At 40.0% G+C, this 16707-nt stretch overlaps 1 protein-coding gene across 1 annotated transcript in view; it reads right to left on the reverse strand.

The window, feature by feature from the left end:
- Positions 1-8433: 8433 nt before the first annotated feature.
- LOC141050133 (olfactory receptor 11L1-like) overlaps positions 8434-16707 on the reverse strand; it is a 38278-nt gene continuing 30004 nt past the window's right edge. Inside the window, exon 4 of the mRNA XM_073546965.1 lies at positions 8434-9351. Coding sequence (XP_073403066.1) covers positions 8434-9351 — 918 coding nt within the window. The remainder of the gene's footprint in view (positions 9352-16707) is intronic.

The following is a 16707-nucleotide window of genomic DNA, read 5'->3' on the forward strand; positions in this document are numbered from 1 at the left end:
GATGCAGGAAGGACTAGCAGGGACTGTGCCAGGAGTGGGTGAGTATGACAGAGGGACGGGGAGAGGATGGGGGGAGCCAAGCTGAACCATGCATACAACAGTGGGAAGAAAAGAAAAAGGACGCTGCAGCAATATGTAATTAATCAATAATATACAACAAAATGTAGTTTAATAAGTAACCGATGTGTTCCTTTTAAAATTGGATGGCAGACCATCAGGTATCAATAAAGAAGAAAAACTAACTCGTCATGTAAGAGAAAAGCCAGGATTGATGAATATGTGTATATAAAGAGCTTAATAAAAACTAAAATATGTATAATAAAATAAGCCTTTATTATGAATTTTGGCCAGACAACAAACAACATCAATTGAAAAAATAATATATAAAAACATATAAAAATATTATTTGTAAAAAAAAAACGCACAATATATTAATAATCTAGTATCATACTTATGATAATTAAACCACTGTACAAAAGATTGTACAAATTGAGCATATATAATAATCCCCAAGTAAAGCAGCAAAAAACATAAATATACGAGTGCAAAAAAATGGTGAAGTGATCAAAAAATAAAATAATGAAATTATCAGATGCAAATCACTACACCAAAAAATGTGAAAAATATAATAATCATAAATAAAGTGTAAAAGAATGTGTATGTATAACACATGTGTATGTGAAAGATTCAATAAACACTGTGAAAAAATGTATATATATATAATAATAATAATAATATAATAATAAAAACTAAAGTGAAATCACTCAAAATTGTGAAAAAATGGCTGCTAAAAAAATGAGGCAAAAAATAATAAATACTAAGCTCACATAGGAAATACTAAAGCATGAAATTGTGATAGCGCTGCATTGGATTACAAAGCAAGCAATAAAAATACACTATATGGAAAATATCCTTTAAATAAAGATGCACTTGTATAGTTAATAACCAATGTGCACCATATAATCGCTATGTAAAAAGCCACTAGAAAGGTGCCATATAGAGCGCTATGTAGCAAAATTGGGCCAAAACCAGGGATAAAACTACCCGCATACTATATAATGATATGTAAATCACATGGGCCACATTGAGCACAGAAATACCATGTGTAGCGCTGTGCAATGAACAAGATGTCTAGTGCTTATACAGCAAGAAAAGCATGCAACATAATACAGCGTGGTACATTACCTAGTAAGCCAGAAGAAAAGACAGTGGGAAAAGCGGATTGTCAAATAATGCACCCCAACGCGCGTTTCGGAAAAGCTCCTTCATCAGGGGGATAGTACTGACTGAGTTAGAAGGTCTATTTATAGCGCACAAATTCCGGTGCATAAAGCAGAACGGCGCGTGCGTTGTCACCGTCAACCCGAGACATACAAGGCTAATGGACGTCATGCAATTAATCACCGCACAGCAGTGCATGTTAACAAGTGCATAGAGACGCCAATGCCTTGAGGTCTGCCAGGACATCAGACAGCGACGCGCACAGCTATATACAAAACCTGAATGTATGATTGAACCTATATATCCCATATATGGCATATGTATAATTTATGCAAAGAATAATATCAAATTGCTGTGTGACATATAACAAAATATATCTTTATGTGTACATGCATCCCATATATGGCATATTACTGATGGAATATATGTATAATCAATATATTGACTATATAACATGGTATATAAATACCGCTCACAGCAAAATGGTAATAAGCTGTGTATATCCAATAATACATAAAAAAATACACATAAAAACTTTTTGACATCATATATATAGCAGAATAGTAATAAACTGTATATAGACAATAATGCATAGAAACTTTGTAACATCACATATATAGAAGGACATCATTTGTAATATGATAAAATAAAGACCAGACAATCAACACCATAAATATATGCACAAATACATACATTTTAAATAGACATGTATATAAGAATGAATAATGATAATAAAAAATATAATATATAAGTAATAAAATATAGTACCAATATTTATACAATGTAATGAACAGACATATAATATATGCTTCTTGTCCAGTGTATGGAGAAAATGCCTTTATTATTTTTTGCCCCATTTTTTTTAGCAGCCATTTTTACACAATTTTGAGTGATCTCACTTTAGTTTTTATTATTATATTATTATTATTATTATTATTATTATATATATACATTTTTTCACAGTGTTTATTGAATCTTTCACATACACATGTGTTATACATACACATTCTTTTACACTTTATTTATGATTATTATATTTTTCACATTTTTTGGTGTAGTGATTTGCATCTGATAATTTCATTATTTTATTTTTTGATCACTTCACCATTTTTTTGCACTCGTATATTTATGTTTTTTGCTGCTTTACTTGGGGATTATTATATATGCTCAATTTGTACAATCTTTTGTACAGTGGTTTAATTATCATAAGAATGATACTAGATTATTAATATATTGTGCATTTTTTTGACAAATAATATTTTTTTATATATTATTTTTTCAATTGATGTTGTTGTTTGTTGTCTGGACAAAATTCATAATAAAGGCTTATTTTATCATACATATTTTGGTTTTTATTAAGCTCTTTATATACACATATTCATCAATCCTGGCTTTTCTCTTACATCACGGATTAGTTTTTCTTCTTTATACAACAGTGGGAGGACGGAGCAGCCATGCATACAAAAGTGGGAGGATGAAAGAGCCATCCATACAACCGGAGGAGAACAGACGAGCCATGTATACAGCAGGGGGAGTATGGAGAAGCCATGCATAAAGCAGGGGAGAACGGAGGAGTCATGCATAAAGCAGGGGAGTATGGAGAAGCCATGCATACAGCAGGGGGAGTATGGTGAAGCCATGCATAAAGCAGGGGGAGCCACACATAGCAGGATTGTTATGAGGGGACAATGCATACCAGACTTATACTCGAGTCAATAAGCTTACCCAGTTTTCCATGGCAAAAATATGTGCCTCGGCTTATATTCAGGTCGGCTTATATTCGAGTATATAAGGTATGTGCATGTGCATTAACCACAAAAGACATCTGCAGGAGACTTCTAGTTGCTATCCCAACCCATTGGTGATCTGTGATCATGTGAAAGAGGTAACCGATGGGCGGATTTCTGGCGTGATTGCCGGAAGCGCATGTTAAATGCCACTGTGAGAGTTTGACAGCCGCATTTATTGGGTTAATATCCGTGGGTGGATCAAGATTCCACCCGCAGCTGTTCCAGGCACTTGTCAGCTGTTCAAAATAGCTGATATGTGCTGGTAAAGATGTGGGCTCTGCGCCAGAGCCCATATCAAAGGGGGAGACATGACATGCACAGTACTAGTATGGCACATGTGGTGAAGGGGTTATAAATCTTTAACCCCTTTCTGACATCCGACGTACTATCCCGTCCATGGGACCCAGGCCCCTATGCCCATGGACGGGATAGTACGTCTACCGCGATCAGCGGCGCCCACGTGGTGAGCGCCACTGATCGCGGCCGGGTGTCAGCTGATTATCACAGCTGACACCCGGCACTATGTGTCAGGGGCGGTCACCGACCGCCTCCGACACGTTAACCCCTTGCACACCGCGATCAAACACGATCGCGGTGTACCGGGGGTTAAAGGGAAGCATCGGCAGGGAGGGGGCTCCCTCCGTGCTTCCCTGAGCCCCCCACGGCAGCGCAATGTGCAGCGCTGCTGCGGGGGGCTCCTTTCCTGCAAAGCGCAGGCATGAGGAAGCCTTCTGCACTGCGATCTGTCACAGGACAGTGATGTCCCACCTGGGACTATTTAATAAAGTTAAAAAAAATAAAAAAAAGTGTAAAAATAAATTTAAAAAAATCGCCAAATAAATTTGAAAAAAAAAATATTCCCCCAAATAAATCCATTTTTTGGAAATAAAAAAAAAAAAACAATAAAAGTACACATATTAGGTATCGCCGCGTCCGTAACGACCCGCCCTATAAAACTATCCCATTAGTTAACCCCTTAAAAAATAAAAATAAAAAACGAAGCAAAAAATAATGATTTATTATCATACCGCCAAACAAAAAGTGTAATAACGCGCGATCAAAAAAACGCATATAAATATCCATGGTACCGCTGAAAACGTCATCTTGTCCCGCAAAAAACGAGCCACCACACAGCATCATCAGCGAAAAAATAAAAAAGTTATAGCTCGCAGAATAAAGCGATGCAAAAATAATTATTTTTTATATAAAATAGTTTTCATTGCATAAAACCGACAAAACATAAAAAAACGACCTAAATGAGGTATCGCTGTAACCGTACTGACCCAAAAAATAAAAACGCTTTATCAATTTCACCGCACTCGGAACGGTGTAAACGCACCCCCCCAAAAGAAATTCATGAAACGCTGGTTTTTGTTCATTCTGCGTCCCAAAAATCGGAATAAAAAGCGATCAAAAAGTGTAACGTGCCCGAAAATGGTACCAATAAAAACGTCAACTCGTCCCGCAAAAAATAAGACCTCACATGACTCGGTGGGTCAAAATACGGAAAAATTATAGCTCTCAATATGTGGTGATGCAAAAACTATTTTTACAATAAAAAGCGTATTTTAGCGTGCGAGAGCTGCCAAATATAAAAACCGCCATAAATAGTAAATCAAACCCCCCGTTATCACCCCCTTAGTTAGGGAAAAATAATCAAATAAAAAAATGTATTTATTTCCATTTTTCCATTAGGGTTAGGGTTAGGGCTAGGGCTAGGGTTAGGGTTAGGGTTAGGGCTAGGGTTAGGGCTAGGGTTAGGGTTAGGGCTTGGGTTAGGGTTAGGGCTAAGGTTAGGGTTAGGGCTGAGATTAGGGTTAGGGGTGTGTTGGGGTTCGGGTTGGAGTTAGAATTGGGGGTTTCCACTGTTTGGGCACATCAGGGGCTCTCCAAATGCAACATGGCGTCTGATCTCAATTCCAGCCAATTCTGAGTTGAAAAAGTCAAATGGTGCTCCTTCCCTTCCAAGCTCTGCCATGCGCCCAAACAGTGTTTTACCCCCACATGTAGGGTATCAGCCTACTCAAGACAAATTGCAAAACGATTTTTGGGGTCCAATTTCTCCTGTTACGCTTAGGAAAATAAAAAAATTGGGGGCAAAAATATCCTTTTTGTGGAAAAAATGATTTTTTTATTTTCACGTCCGAGCGTTATAAGCTTCTGTGAAGCACTTGGGGGTTCAAAGTGCTCACCACACATCTAGATAAGTTCCGTGGGGGGTCTAGTGTCCAAAATGGGGTCACTTGTGGGGAGTTTCAATAGTTTAGGTACATCAGGGGCTCTCCAAACGCACATGACACCCGCAGACCATTCCATCAATGTCTGCATTCCAAAACGTCACTACTTCCCTTCCGAGCCCTGACGTGTGTCCATACAGTAGTTTTCTCCCACATATGGGGTGTCAGCGTACTCATGACAAATTGGACAACAACTTTTGGGGTCCAATTTCTCCTGTTACCCTTGGGAAAATGAAAAAATTGGGGACTAATTGATCATGTTTGTGGAAAAAATACGATTTTTTTATTTTCATGCCCTGGCATTATAAACTTCTGTGAAGCCTTTGGGGGTTCAAAGTGTTCACCACACATCTATATAAGTTCCTTAGGGGGTCTAGTTTTCAAAATGGGGTCATTTGTGGGGGGTTTCCACTGTTTAGGTACATTGGGGGCTCTCCAAAGGCAACATGACACCCGCAGACCATTCCATCAAAGTCTGCATTCCAAAACATCACTACTTCCCTTCCGAGCCCTTACGTGTGCCCATACAGTAGTTTTCTCCCACATATGGGGTGTCAGCATACTCAGGACAAATTGGAAAACAACTTTTGTGGTTCAATTTCTCCTGTTACCCTTGGGAAAATAAAAAAATTGGGGACTAATTGATCATGTTTGTGGAAAAAATACGATTTTTTTATTTTCATGCCCTGGCATTATAAACTTCTGTGAAGCCTTTGGGGGTTCAAAGTGCTCACCACACATCTAGATAAGTTCCTTAGGGGGTCTCGTTTCCAAAATGGGGTCATTTGTGGGGGGTTTCCACTGTTTAGGTACATTAGGGGCTCTCCAAAGGCAACATGACACCCGCAGACCATTCCATCAAAGTCTGCATTCCAAAACGTCACTACTTCCCTTCCGAGCCCCGACGTGTGCCCATACAGTAGTTTTCTCCCACATATGGGGTATCAGCATACTCAAGACAAATTGGACAATAACTTTTGGGGTCCAATTTCTCCTGGTACCCTTGGGAAAATAAAAAAATGGTGAGTAAAAGATCATGTTTGTGGAAAAAATACAAATTTTTTATTTTCACGCCCAGGCGTTATAAACGTCTGTGAAGCACTGGGGGGTTCAAAGTGCTCACCACACATCTAGATAAGTTCCTTGGGGGGTCTAGTTTACAAAATGGTGTCATTTGTGGGGGGTTTCCACTGTTTAGGTACATCAGGGGTTTTCCAATCGCGACATGGTGTACGATCTCAATTCCAGCCAAAAACGTCAAATGGCGCTGCTTCCCTTCCGAGCTCTGCCATGCGCCCAAATAGTGGTTTACCCCCACATGTAGGGTATCAGCATACTCAGGACAAATTGCACAATAACTTTTAGGGTCCTGTTACCCTTGGAAAAATAAGAATTGAGGGTGAAAAGATCATTTTTGTGGAAAAAATATGATTTTTAATTGTACGGCTTTATGTTATAAACTTCTGTGAAGCCCTTGGGGGTTCAAAGTTCTCACCACACATCTAGATAAGTTCCTTAGGGGGTCTAGTTTCCAAAATGGTGTCATTTGTGGAGGGTTTCCACTGTTTTGGTACATCAGGGGTTTTCCAATCGCGACATGGTGTCCGATCTCAATTCCAGCCAAAAACGTCAAATGGCCCTGCTTCCCTTCCGAGCTCTGCCATGCGCCCAAATAGTGGTTTACCCCCACATGTGGGGTATCAGCGTACTCAGGACAAATTGCACAATAACTTTTAGGGTCCTGTTACCCTTGGGAAAATAAGAATTGAGGGTGAAAAGATCATTTTTGTGGAAAAAATATGATTTTTTAATTGTTTGGCTGTATGTTATAAACTTCTGTGAAGCCCTTGGGGGTTCAAAGTTCTCACCACACATCTAGATAAGTTCCTTAGGGGGTCTAGTTTCCAAAATGGTGTCATTTGTGGGGGGTTTCCACTGTTTTGATACATCAGGGGTTTTCCAATCGCGACATGATGTCCGATCTCAATTCCAGCCAAAAACGTCAAATGGCGCTGCTTCCCTTCCGAGCTCTGCCATGCGCCCAAATAGTGTTTTACCCCCACATGTGGGGTATCAGCGTACTCAGGACAAATTGCACAATAACTTTTAGGGTCCTGCTACCCTTGGGAAAATAAAAATTGGGGTGAAAAGATCATTTTTGTGGAAAAAATATGATTTTTTAATTGTACCGCTGTACGTTATAAACTTCTGTAAAGCCCTTGTGGGTTCAAAGTTCTCACCACATATCTAGATAAGTTCCTTGGGGGGTCTAGTTTCCAAAATGGGGTCACTTGTAGGGGGTTTCCACTGTTTAGGTACATCAGGGACTCTCCAAACGTGACATGGCGTCCGATCTGAATTCCAGCCAATTTTGCATTGAAAAAGTCAAACGGCGCTCCTTCCATTCTGAGCTCTGCCATGCGCCGAAACAGTCGTTCCCCCCCACATATAAGGTATCAGCGTACTCAGGACAAATTGTACAATAACTTTTGCAGTCCAATTTCTCCTGTTACCCTTGGTAAAATAAAAAAAATTGAACCTGAAGTATTTTTTTGGTGAAAAAAAGTTAGATGTTCATTTTTTTTTAAATATTCAAAAAAATTCCTGTGACGCACCTAAAGGGTTAATAAACTTCTTGAATGTGGTTTTGAGCACCTTAAGGGGTGCAGTTTTTAGAATGGTGTCACTTTTGGGTATTTTCTATCATATAGACCCCTCAAAGTGGCTTCAAATGTGATGTGGTCCTAAAAATAAATTGGTGTTGTAAAAATGAGAAATCACTGGAAAAATTTTAACCCTTATAACTTCCTAACATAAAAAAAATTTTGGTTACAAAATTGTGCTGATGTAAAGTAAACATGTGGGAAATGTTAGTTATCAAGTTTTTTGTGTGCAATATCTCTGTGATTTAAGGGAATAAAAATTCAAAGTTGGAAAATTGCAAAATATTTAAAATTTTCGCCAAGTTTCCGTTTTTCTCACAAATAAACGCAAGTTATTTGAATGAAATTTTACCACTAACATGAAGTACAATATGTCACGAGAAAACAATGTCAGAATCACCGTGATCCATGGAAGCGTTTCAGAGTTATGACCTCATAAAGGTACAGTGGTCAGAATTGTAAAAATTGTCCCGGTCATGAACGTGCAAACCACCCTTGGGGGTGAAGGGGTTAATTGGTAATTTACCAGGCTGCATGCTTTAGAATGGCTTTCCTAATGTCTTGGTTTCTGAGACTGTACACAATGGGATTGATAAAAGGAGTAAACACGGTATATAGCAGTGATAGGATCTTACTCATCGTGAGCGTTCGGCCTTTTGTTGGGAAGACATAAACACTAAACATAGTCCAGTAAAATGTAGAGACCACAATGAGGTGGGAGCTACAGGTGGAGAAGGCTTTCTGTCTGCTACCACTAGATTTAATCTTTAAGACTGCTGACACAATAAAACTATAAGACAATACAATGATAATAGTTGGAATCATTAAGATCGGAATGCCCATAACATAAATCTCCAAGTGAACAATGAAGGTGTCAGAGCAGGAAAGTTCTAGTAAGGGAAGAGTGTCACAGAATAAATGGTCAATGATATTTGGACCACAAAAGTTTATTTTTGATATTTTTATAATGAAAATAAAACCAATAGAAAATCCAGACGTCCAACATGTAATTGATAATTTGACACAATGTGCTATAGTCATGATGGTGGAGTAACGGAGAGGATTACAGATGGCCACGTATCGGTCATAAGACATCATTGCTAGAAGGAAACATTCAAACCCTTCTAGGGCACATAAAAAATACAACTGGGTGATGCAGTGAATAAAAGATATGGATCCTCCATTATTGAGTAGAATTTGGAGCAAAATAGGGACAATATTTGTAATCACCAGAATGTCACTGATGGACAGTTGTGAGATGAAGAAGTACATTGGAGAATTAAGTTTTTTTGTCGTGGACACCAGGGTGATGATCAGGGGATTTCCGTATATTGTCCCACAAAAAATCACCAGGAGAAAACAGAACAATGAAATTTGTAAATTTTGTCTGTTTTGAAATCCTAAAAGAATAAACTCCGCGACAACGGTCCCATTGATCTCCTACATACAAAGTAAATTTTAGTTATATTGTAGTAAACTGTAACCAGCAACATATACAGTAATAGCGTGATGGTTACAAGATTCCTGCCCTAGATATGTCAAAAGTAAAAGAAAAGTCAAAGATGCTATAGGATTTTTACAGGATGAAAATGATGAAATGGTAAGACAGGATATTGAGAAGGCCAAACTTTTAAATTCCTATTTTGCATCTGTTTTCTCTCAGAAAGGAAATGTAACATCAACTGTTCTTCACTGTCCTATTAAGGGAATAGAATAATCCAGGATATCTATAAACAGAAAGATAGTGAGGAAACACTTAGCTAACCTAAATGAATTCAAGTCTCCAGGTCCAGATGAATTACACCCCAGAGTACTGAAGGAGATAGCAGAAGAAATTTTTTAACCCCTCTCCATAATCTTTGAAAATTCTTGGAGAACAGAAGTCCCAGGAGACTGGAGAAGAGCAAATGATGTTCCTATCTTCAAAAAGGGGAAGAAGGTGGACCCAGGAAACTATAGGCCAGTGAGTCTGACTTCTATACCAGGAAAGATCTTTGAACAAATTATTAAACAACATGTATGTCAGTACCTGGATAAGAATGAAGTGATTAAACAGTCAGCATGGGTTTGTAACTAATAAGTCATGTCAGACTAACTTAATTTCCTTCTATGACGGAATCACTGATTGGGTGGATCAAGGAAATGCAGTAGATATAGTATATCTTGACTTCAGCAAAGCATTTGACAATGTATTTCATACAATCCTTATTGAAAAAATGACTAAGTGTGGAATGGACAAGGCAACTGTTAGGTGGATTCATAACTGGCTTAGTGATCGGACCCAAAGAGTGGTCGTAAATTGCTGCACATCCAGTTGGAAGAATGTCTCAAGTGGGGTACCACAGGGCTCTGTCCTGGGCCCTGTATTGTTCAACATCTTTATCAACGATTTAGATAAAGGAATTGAGGGTAAACTGATTAAATTTGCTGATGACACAAAGCTGGGAGGGATAGCTAATACTAGAGAAGAGAGAGAGAGGATTCAAAAAGATATAAGTAAACTGGAGCAGTGGGCAGCAACTAACAGAATGGTCTTTAACAGGGAAAAATGCAAAGTACTACATCTGGGCAATAAACATGAAAAAAGCATATACAGAATGGGAGGAACAGGGCTAAGCAACAGCACATGTGAAAAAGACTTGGGTATACTAATAGATCACAGACTGAATATGAGTCAACAGTATGATGCAGCAGCAAAAAAGGCAAATGCAATTCTAAGATGTATTAACAGAAGCATACAGTCTAGATCACGTGAAGTCATTATTTCCCTCTACTCCTCTTTGGTCAGACCTCATCTGGAATACTGTGTCCAGTTTTGGGCAACACATTTTAAAAAAGACATCAACAAACTGGAGCAAGTTCAGAAAAGAGTGACCAGAATGGTGACCCTGTCTTATGAGGAAAGGTTGCAGGATTTGGGAATGTTTAGTCTGCAAAAGAGAAGACTGAGAGGAGACTTAATAGCTGTCTACAAATATCTAAAGGGCTGTCACATTGTAGAAGGATCATCTTTATTCTCATTTGCACAAGGAAAGACTAGAAGCAATGGGATGAAACTGAATGGGAGGAGACACAGATTAGATATTAGAAAAAACTTTTTGACAGTTAGAGTGATCAATGAGTGGAACAGGCGGCCACGAGAGGTGGTGAGTTCTCCTTCAATGGAAGTCTTCAAACAGAGGCTGGATAGACATCTGACTTGGATGATTTAGCGAATCCTGCTTTGAGCAGGGGGTTGGACCAGATGGCCCAGTAGGTCCCTTCCAACTCTACGATTCTATGATTCTATGATAGTTAAAAAAAGGTGACACAATCCCTTGTTATCGGTGAAACAAAGAAATGGGACAAGCTCCATAGTCTGTCTATTCAGTCCATCACTGGAGATTTAAAAGAGCAGAGCTCAGCAAAGCACTGCAGGACCTTCATGGTATCAATTAGGGGAGAGAGTTTCTAATAACCAGACGTCCATCAATCAAAACTGACTCTGTGACAGCTTTTTATATATCGCATAGAAATATTGACAATTATCTAAAATACAGTGATAAGGTTGGAAAAATTGATTCTAAGCTAAATGAATCTATTCAAATTTCCCAGTTTCCCAATCTGAATTTTCAGCAATTGATTTGTATAAATCCAGCAAGTTTGTGGCCAGTCAGCTATGGTAATGGTTACTAAATATGGACTGGCACGGTGTTGAAAATACAGCAGCAAAGCAAATTCACCAAGCCCATCACCTGTCTCTGCTGAAGAAGCTTCCTGGTGGTCTTCAGCTGACATGATCACACAATTGCTCCACTCATGTGCCCTTTTCCTTCATCACCGCTGCTTTTTTTCCACCAGCTAGGTCTCGACAACTGCTCTGATGTTATGACCCAGTGACATCATGACATGGACCAGTCCATAGTATTGCAGAGGCCAGACGTGCTGGAGAAGAGGGAAGGGGATATGGGCAATGGAGCAGGAACTCGAAGTACAGATCAAGTAGGGAGCTATGATGGCAGTGAGCTGTGGTGGCAGAGACAGGTGAGGGGCAAGATGGGCATAATGGGCTTTTTTGGGGCGAGAGGGAGCTAACCCTTTTCATCCATCATTTTGTCCCACTTTGGGGTTGGGAAACTTCAGGGCTTCCTAAAGATGTTGGAGCCCATTTTAATTGCATTGAATTCATTTGATGCAAATTGAATTTCTTGGCTGAATTTCTGAGAATTTTCCGAATTTGAAGTTTGGCAGATTTACTTATCTAGATCAATTTATCCTCCATGCTCAATAATGAACTCCATCCTTTGGAAGGTCAAATTCCAAATTAGACAATAGTAATACTTTTCCCTGTGTTTAAGGTGATAATTTGGAGGTATCATAAGCCGACTCCATTAGGTTTTATTACAGATATTTACTGCCAATACTTACATCAACTGTTTCTTTATTATTCATGATATAAATTTTCAAATTCATGGATTATTATTGACAAGACTCAGTTCTTTTGTAATAAGAAGAATTTCCCCAGGGTCAATAGAAAAATCATAGTGCATAGTCACCAAGAACATGAATATGAGCCTTAATGGCTGTAAGTCTGGATATTTATATATGAAATAGAAGGCTCGGCACCTGGAGACACAAATCATGGGGGACATTTCCGTTGTCCCACAAGTCGCCTTCATTTCAGACAATTGTCATAAAAATAAATCATTAATAACTGTTTTTAGTTTATTCAAATCTAAAGATTGTGATTAAAATGTGTCAGTGTTTAGTGGAGTTCAAGGAATATTATTAATATAAGTGGATATTTTAGATAAAAAAAGAAAAAACATCTTTCCAATGCAGTAACCATTTAAATTTGTTCTATTTTTCATGTATGGCCCCTTTTGTCTTTTATTTCTTATAGCTCATAGCCATTGGGACCAGCTGTTAGAATCTGTTCAGTTTGTGACTATCCGCCATTTTCTTGTAGTGTTCTGGCTGCTGGTGTTTTTCCTCTGGTGCTGGGTTTGTCTTGGGTCAGGTGATTGTATCATTCTTTATTAACCTGCACCTGCCTCCCAGTCCTTGGTGGACAACAGTGTTAATCCGCTTGAAGTCTGGCTTGGAGCCTTGCTTTGCCTTCTGTGTGTGTAATTAGTGCCGTGCTGGGACCTCTGGTTCTGCTAGTCTTTGTTTCTGTATTCCGTTGGTTTCTGCAGCCTTCTCTTCATTTTCTATTAGGAGGTGACCCATTTTTGTGCCCAGTCCTTAGATCTTTCAGGGACCCCCCCTTCCCCCTAGCTATAGGTCTTCACTTGAGATTAACCTAGGATCGTCGGTGGGTCTATTCACAAGGAATGGGTCGCCCACTCCATCGTAGAATCTAGTCATAGTGCAGGGTTCCTTACACTTGCCAGTCCTACTCTAACATGAAAACCTCAAAAAGAGGAAAAAATCCTCCAAAAAATTCAGATACAAACCAGACAGGCCTAAATGCATCTGCACTAATCCAGGGTGCAGCGGACCCAAGTAAAATGGCAGCTGCACAGGTGCATAGGCCGTGTGGTGCACCAGTGCAGAAGAAATAATCCGCATGTGGCAGTGTTCACACAGGTATTGGTTGATATTAAGGCCTTAATACGGAAGCTGGCAAACTGCGTCAAAGTTCCTTACACTTGCCAGTCCTACTCTAACATGAAAACCTCAAAGGGGAAAAAATGCTCCAAAAAATTCAGATAAAACCAGACAGGCCTAAATACATCTGCAATAATCCAGGGTGCAGCGGACCCAAGTAAAATGGCAGCTGCACAGGTGCATAAATACCAAATGAACCAGCCAGCCTACAATCAGGGATTGGCCGTGTGGCCCACCAGCGCAGAAGAAAGGCCTTAATATCAACCAATACCTTACATATATTGATATGTTTTTTGTGCACTTTTTATATTCTTTCCAGGGTGTAGTTGGGCCCAAATGGTTCTGCAGACTTGTGTCCTCTGTTCACACGGGATGCATTCTAGTTAGCACTGGGCAGCCCCCCTATATGGTGTTACTGAGAGGCTGTGAGCCAGAAGCCCTGTATTCCCTGTGTGAACACTGCCACATGCGGATTATTTCTTCTGCACTGGTGTACCACACGGCCTATGCACCTGTGCAGCTGCCATTTTACTTGGGTCCGCTGCGCCCTGGATTAGTGCAGATGCATTTAGGCCTGTCTGGTTTGTATCTGAATTTTTTGGAGGATTTTTTCCTCTTTTTGTAGTCATAGTGCAGGGTCAGCTTTCCCATTTCTACCCTAGTCCTGTGTTGCTGATCCGTAGCAGTTTGTCCAGCCCGAAAAAAGTATATAAAAAAAAAAAAACCTTCCCGGATATCTGCAATAAGAACAGCGTTCAACATCTTGCTCAACGCCTGCAAGGGTTAACGTTGGAAGTTGCCAGCTTACAGCAGCAAATGAGTAATTGCCTTGGAATCCGATCTGAAGAACCTAAGGTGGGTTTGCCTGAGGCTCTGTGCCCACGTCAGTGTTTTTAAACGCTCAGGAAACTGATCTCCTTCCCAGAAAACGCGCGTTTTATTTCCGCGCGTTTCTTGCGGTTTTTTTGCACAAAAATCGCGTGTCTTCTGGGAACATTGGAAAAGGCTAAAAACGCTCAGCTATGCGGAAATTAATCAGCATGCTGTGTTTTTAGCCGCTAAGCGCTTCCTGAGCATTTAAAAACGCATGCATTGGCACAAAAAGCCAAAAACGCATTAAATTGAATAGGAAGCTTCTTTTAAGTGTTTCTGCAGTGTCTGATCCGGCTCAAACGCTGCGGAAATGCTTAAAGAAGCGCAACGTGCGCACACAGCCTGAATGTTTTTCTGGTAAACTGAAGGAATTTTTTTCATTTAAAAATTCATGTTTATTTTCGGCTTAGACCCAGGTCTTCAGGGGTTGAATTACAGCGTGTCGGGATTATTACGACCTTATTGCGAGGGGAGCCGCAAGTTTGGGCATTTTCATTGCGTCCGGATGACCCTTTTTTGATGTCAGTAGATGCGTTTTTTTCTGCTATGGGGTATTATATGACGATCCTGATCAGGTCACTACAGCCGAGGCAGAATTCGGCTGAAACAGGGTTCTGGTGACGCTGAGAGATATTGTACCCAGTTCAGACGATGGTCTGCAGAAGTCAACTGGAATGATCCAGCACTCAAGAGTCAGATTTTAGCAGGTTTGAATGACAGGGTTAAAGATTTACTCGTTGCATACCCTGCACCTGCTACGATGGAAGCTGCTATGCAGTTAGCCATCAGGGTGGATAGAAGATTGAGAGGAAGGCAGAATGAGGAGAAGGCTTTCATTTTGCTGGATCCTGTCTCTCAAGAGAGCCCCGTTGACTGTGGGGAAGCGATGCAACTTGGTGCAATGTCTTCTCGTTCCCAGGAAAGGGAGAGGAGGTTCTCTGAGGGTTTATGCCTTTATTGTGGTAAGGCTGGCCATTTTATTAAGCAATGTGAAGGATGCATAAATAAGGAAAAGAAAAAAAATCAATCAGAGAAAAAGCCCCTCCCATTCGTATTGTATTTTTACGGTCCGCAGGAGTTTCTTTTTCTGGTAGTTCTACCTTTCGTGGCCATTCTATTGATTTTCAAGTGATGGTGGACTGTGGTTCTGCACTTGATCTAATCTAATCTAAAGTGGTCTAATCATCAGGCGGCAGAGCTGGAGGAAGCGGAGGCATATCTTTAGGAGTCCGTGTCCGAGATTCACTTTTCTTGCTCAGTATATATGTGTTTTTTAATTTTCCTTATTTTTTTCCTTTTGTTCAACAAGCTGTGAAATTAAAATAGACATGTCAATATGAGAACAGCTGCTAACTATTACTATGAATTTTTATACTGCCTGCTAACTATGGACTTTGACATGTGTCATCTGACTGGAGCTCATTTTTTTTAAATCTATGTGTACATAATGCACCACCTATGTATGCTTCATGTGGTATTTCCTGAAGAATAGGTTGCAAAAAACCTTGAAACGCGTAGAATAAACCACTGTCAAACTTTATTAACCTTCTGGAATTTCATCATTTGGGCAGCGCGGACGTATTCCTTTGCAGAGCTCTGTTTCATATAGTCGGTGACCGACTTGTGGATCTGCAGCAGCCCTTATCTATACATGATTTGAACACCTACCACCAGGGGAGCAGTGTTTTGCCAAACCACTTACTTTATTTGTGGGATAAGACCCTATATTGCACTTGTGTCTCCCTCTTTCCTCACAATACCAGTTTTGATTCAGACAGATGAGACTGCGCCCTTCCTAGGTGGGCATTGTTTTTTGCCTGATTCCATTTGTCTGTGACATATATCCCCGGGACAAAGAATGTTAAAGCTGATGCTTTGTCTTGAAGTTTCTCCCCAGCGGTTAATATTGAAAAGGAGGATTCTATTCTGCTGATAGGGGTGGTGGTGGCAGCTTTAGGTTCTGAGTTGGAAAATAGCATTCTTAAAGCCCAGGATGTGGCACCAACTCACACTCCGTATGGGAAATTATTTGTGCCTAAAGCCCTGAGGAAAGCTTTGTTTACGGAATGTCATGAGTCTTGTTTGGCGGGTCATCCAGGGATTGCCGAAACTAGAAAATCAATCAGTCGGAGTTTCTGGTGGCCGGGGTGGCTAAGAGAAATCGTCAAGTGGGCGCGCCAGTTTACCATGTGTGTTAGGTCTAAGGCTTCTCATGCTCCGGCAGCAGGGTTGTTTTGCCCATTAGAGGTTCCTAGTTCTCCATGGGCGAATCTTGCAATGGATTTTATCACCGACCTGCCGGTCTCTGAGGATTTTTCTGTCATCTGGGTT

Source organism: Dendrobates tinctorius, unplaced genomic scaffold (assembly GCF_039654945.1).
Source record: "Dendrobates tinctorius isolate UK_male_01 unplaced genomic scaffold, ASM3965494v1 ptg000151l, whole genome shotgun sequence".
NCBI classification, from domain to species: Eukaryota; Metazoa; Chordata; class Amphibia; order Anura; family Dendrobatidae; genus Dendrobates; species Dendrobates tinctorius.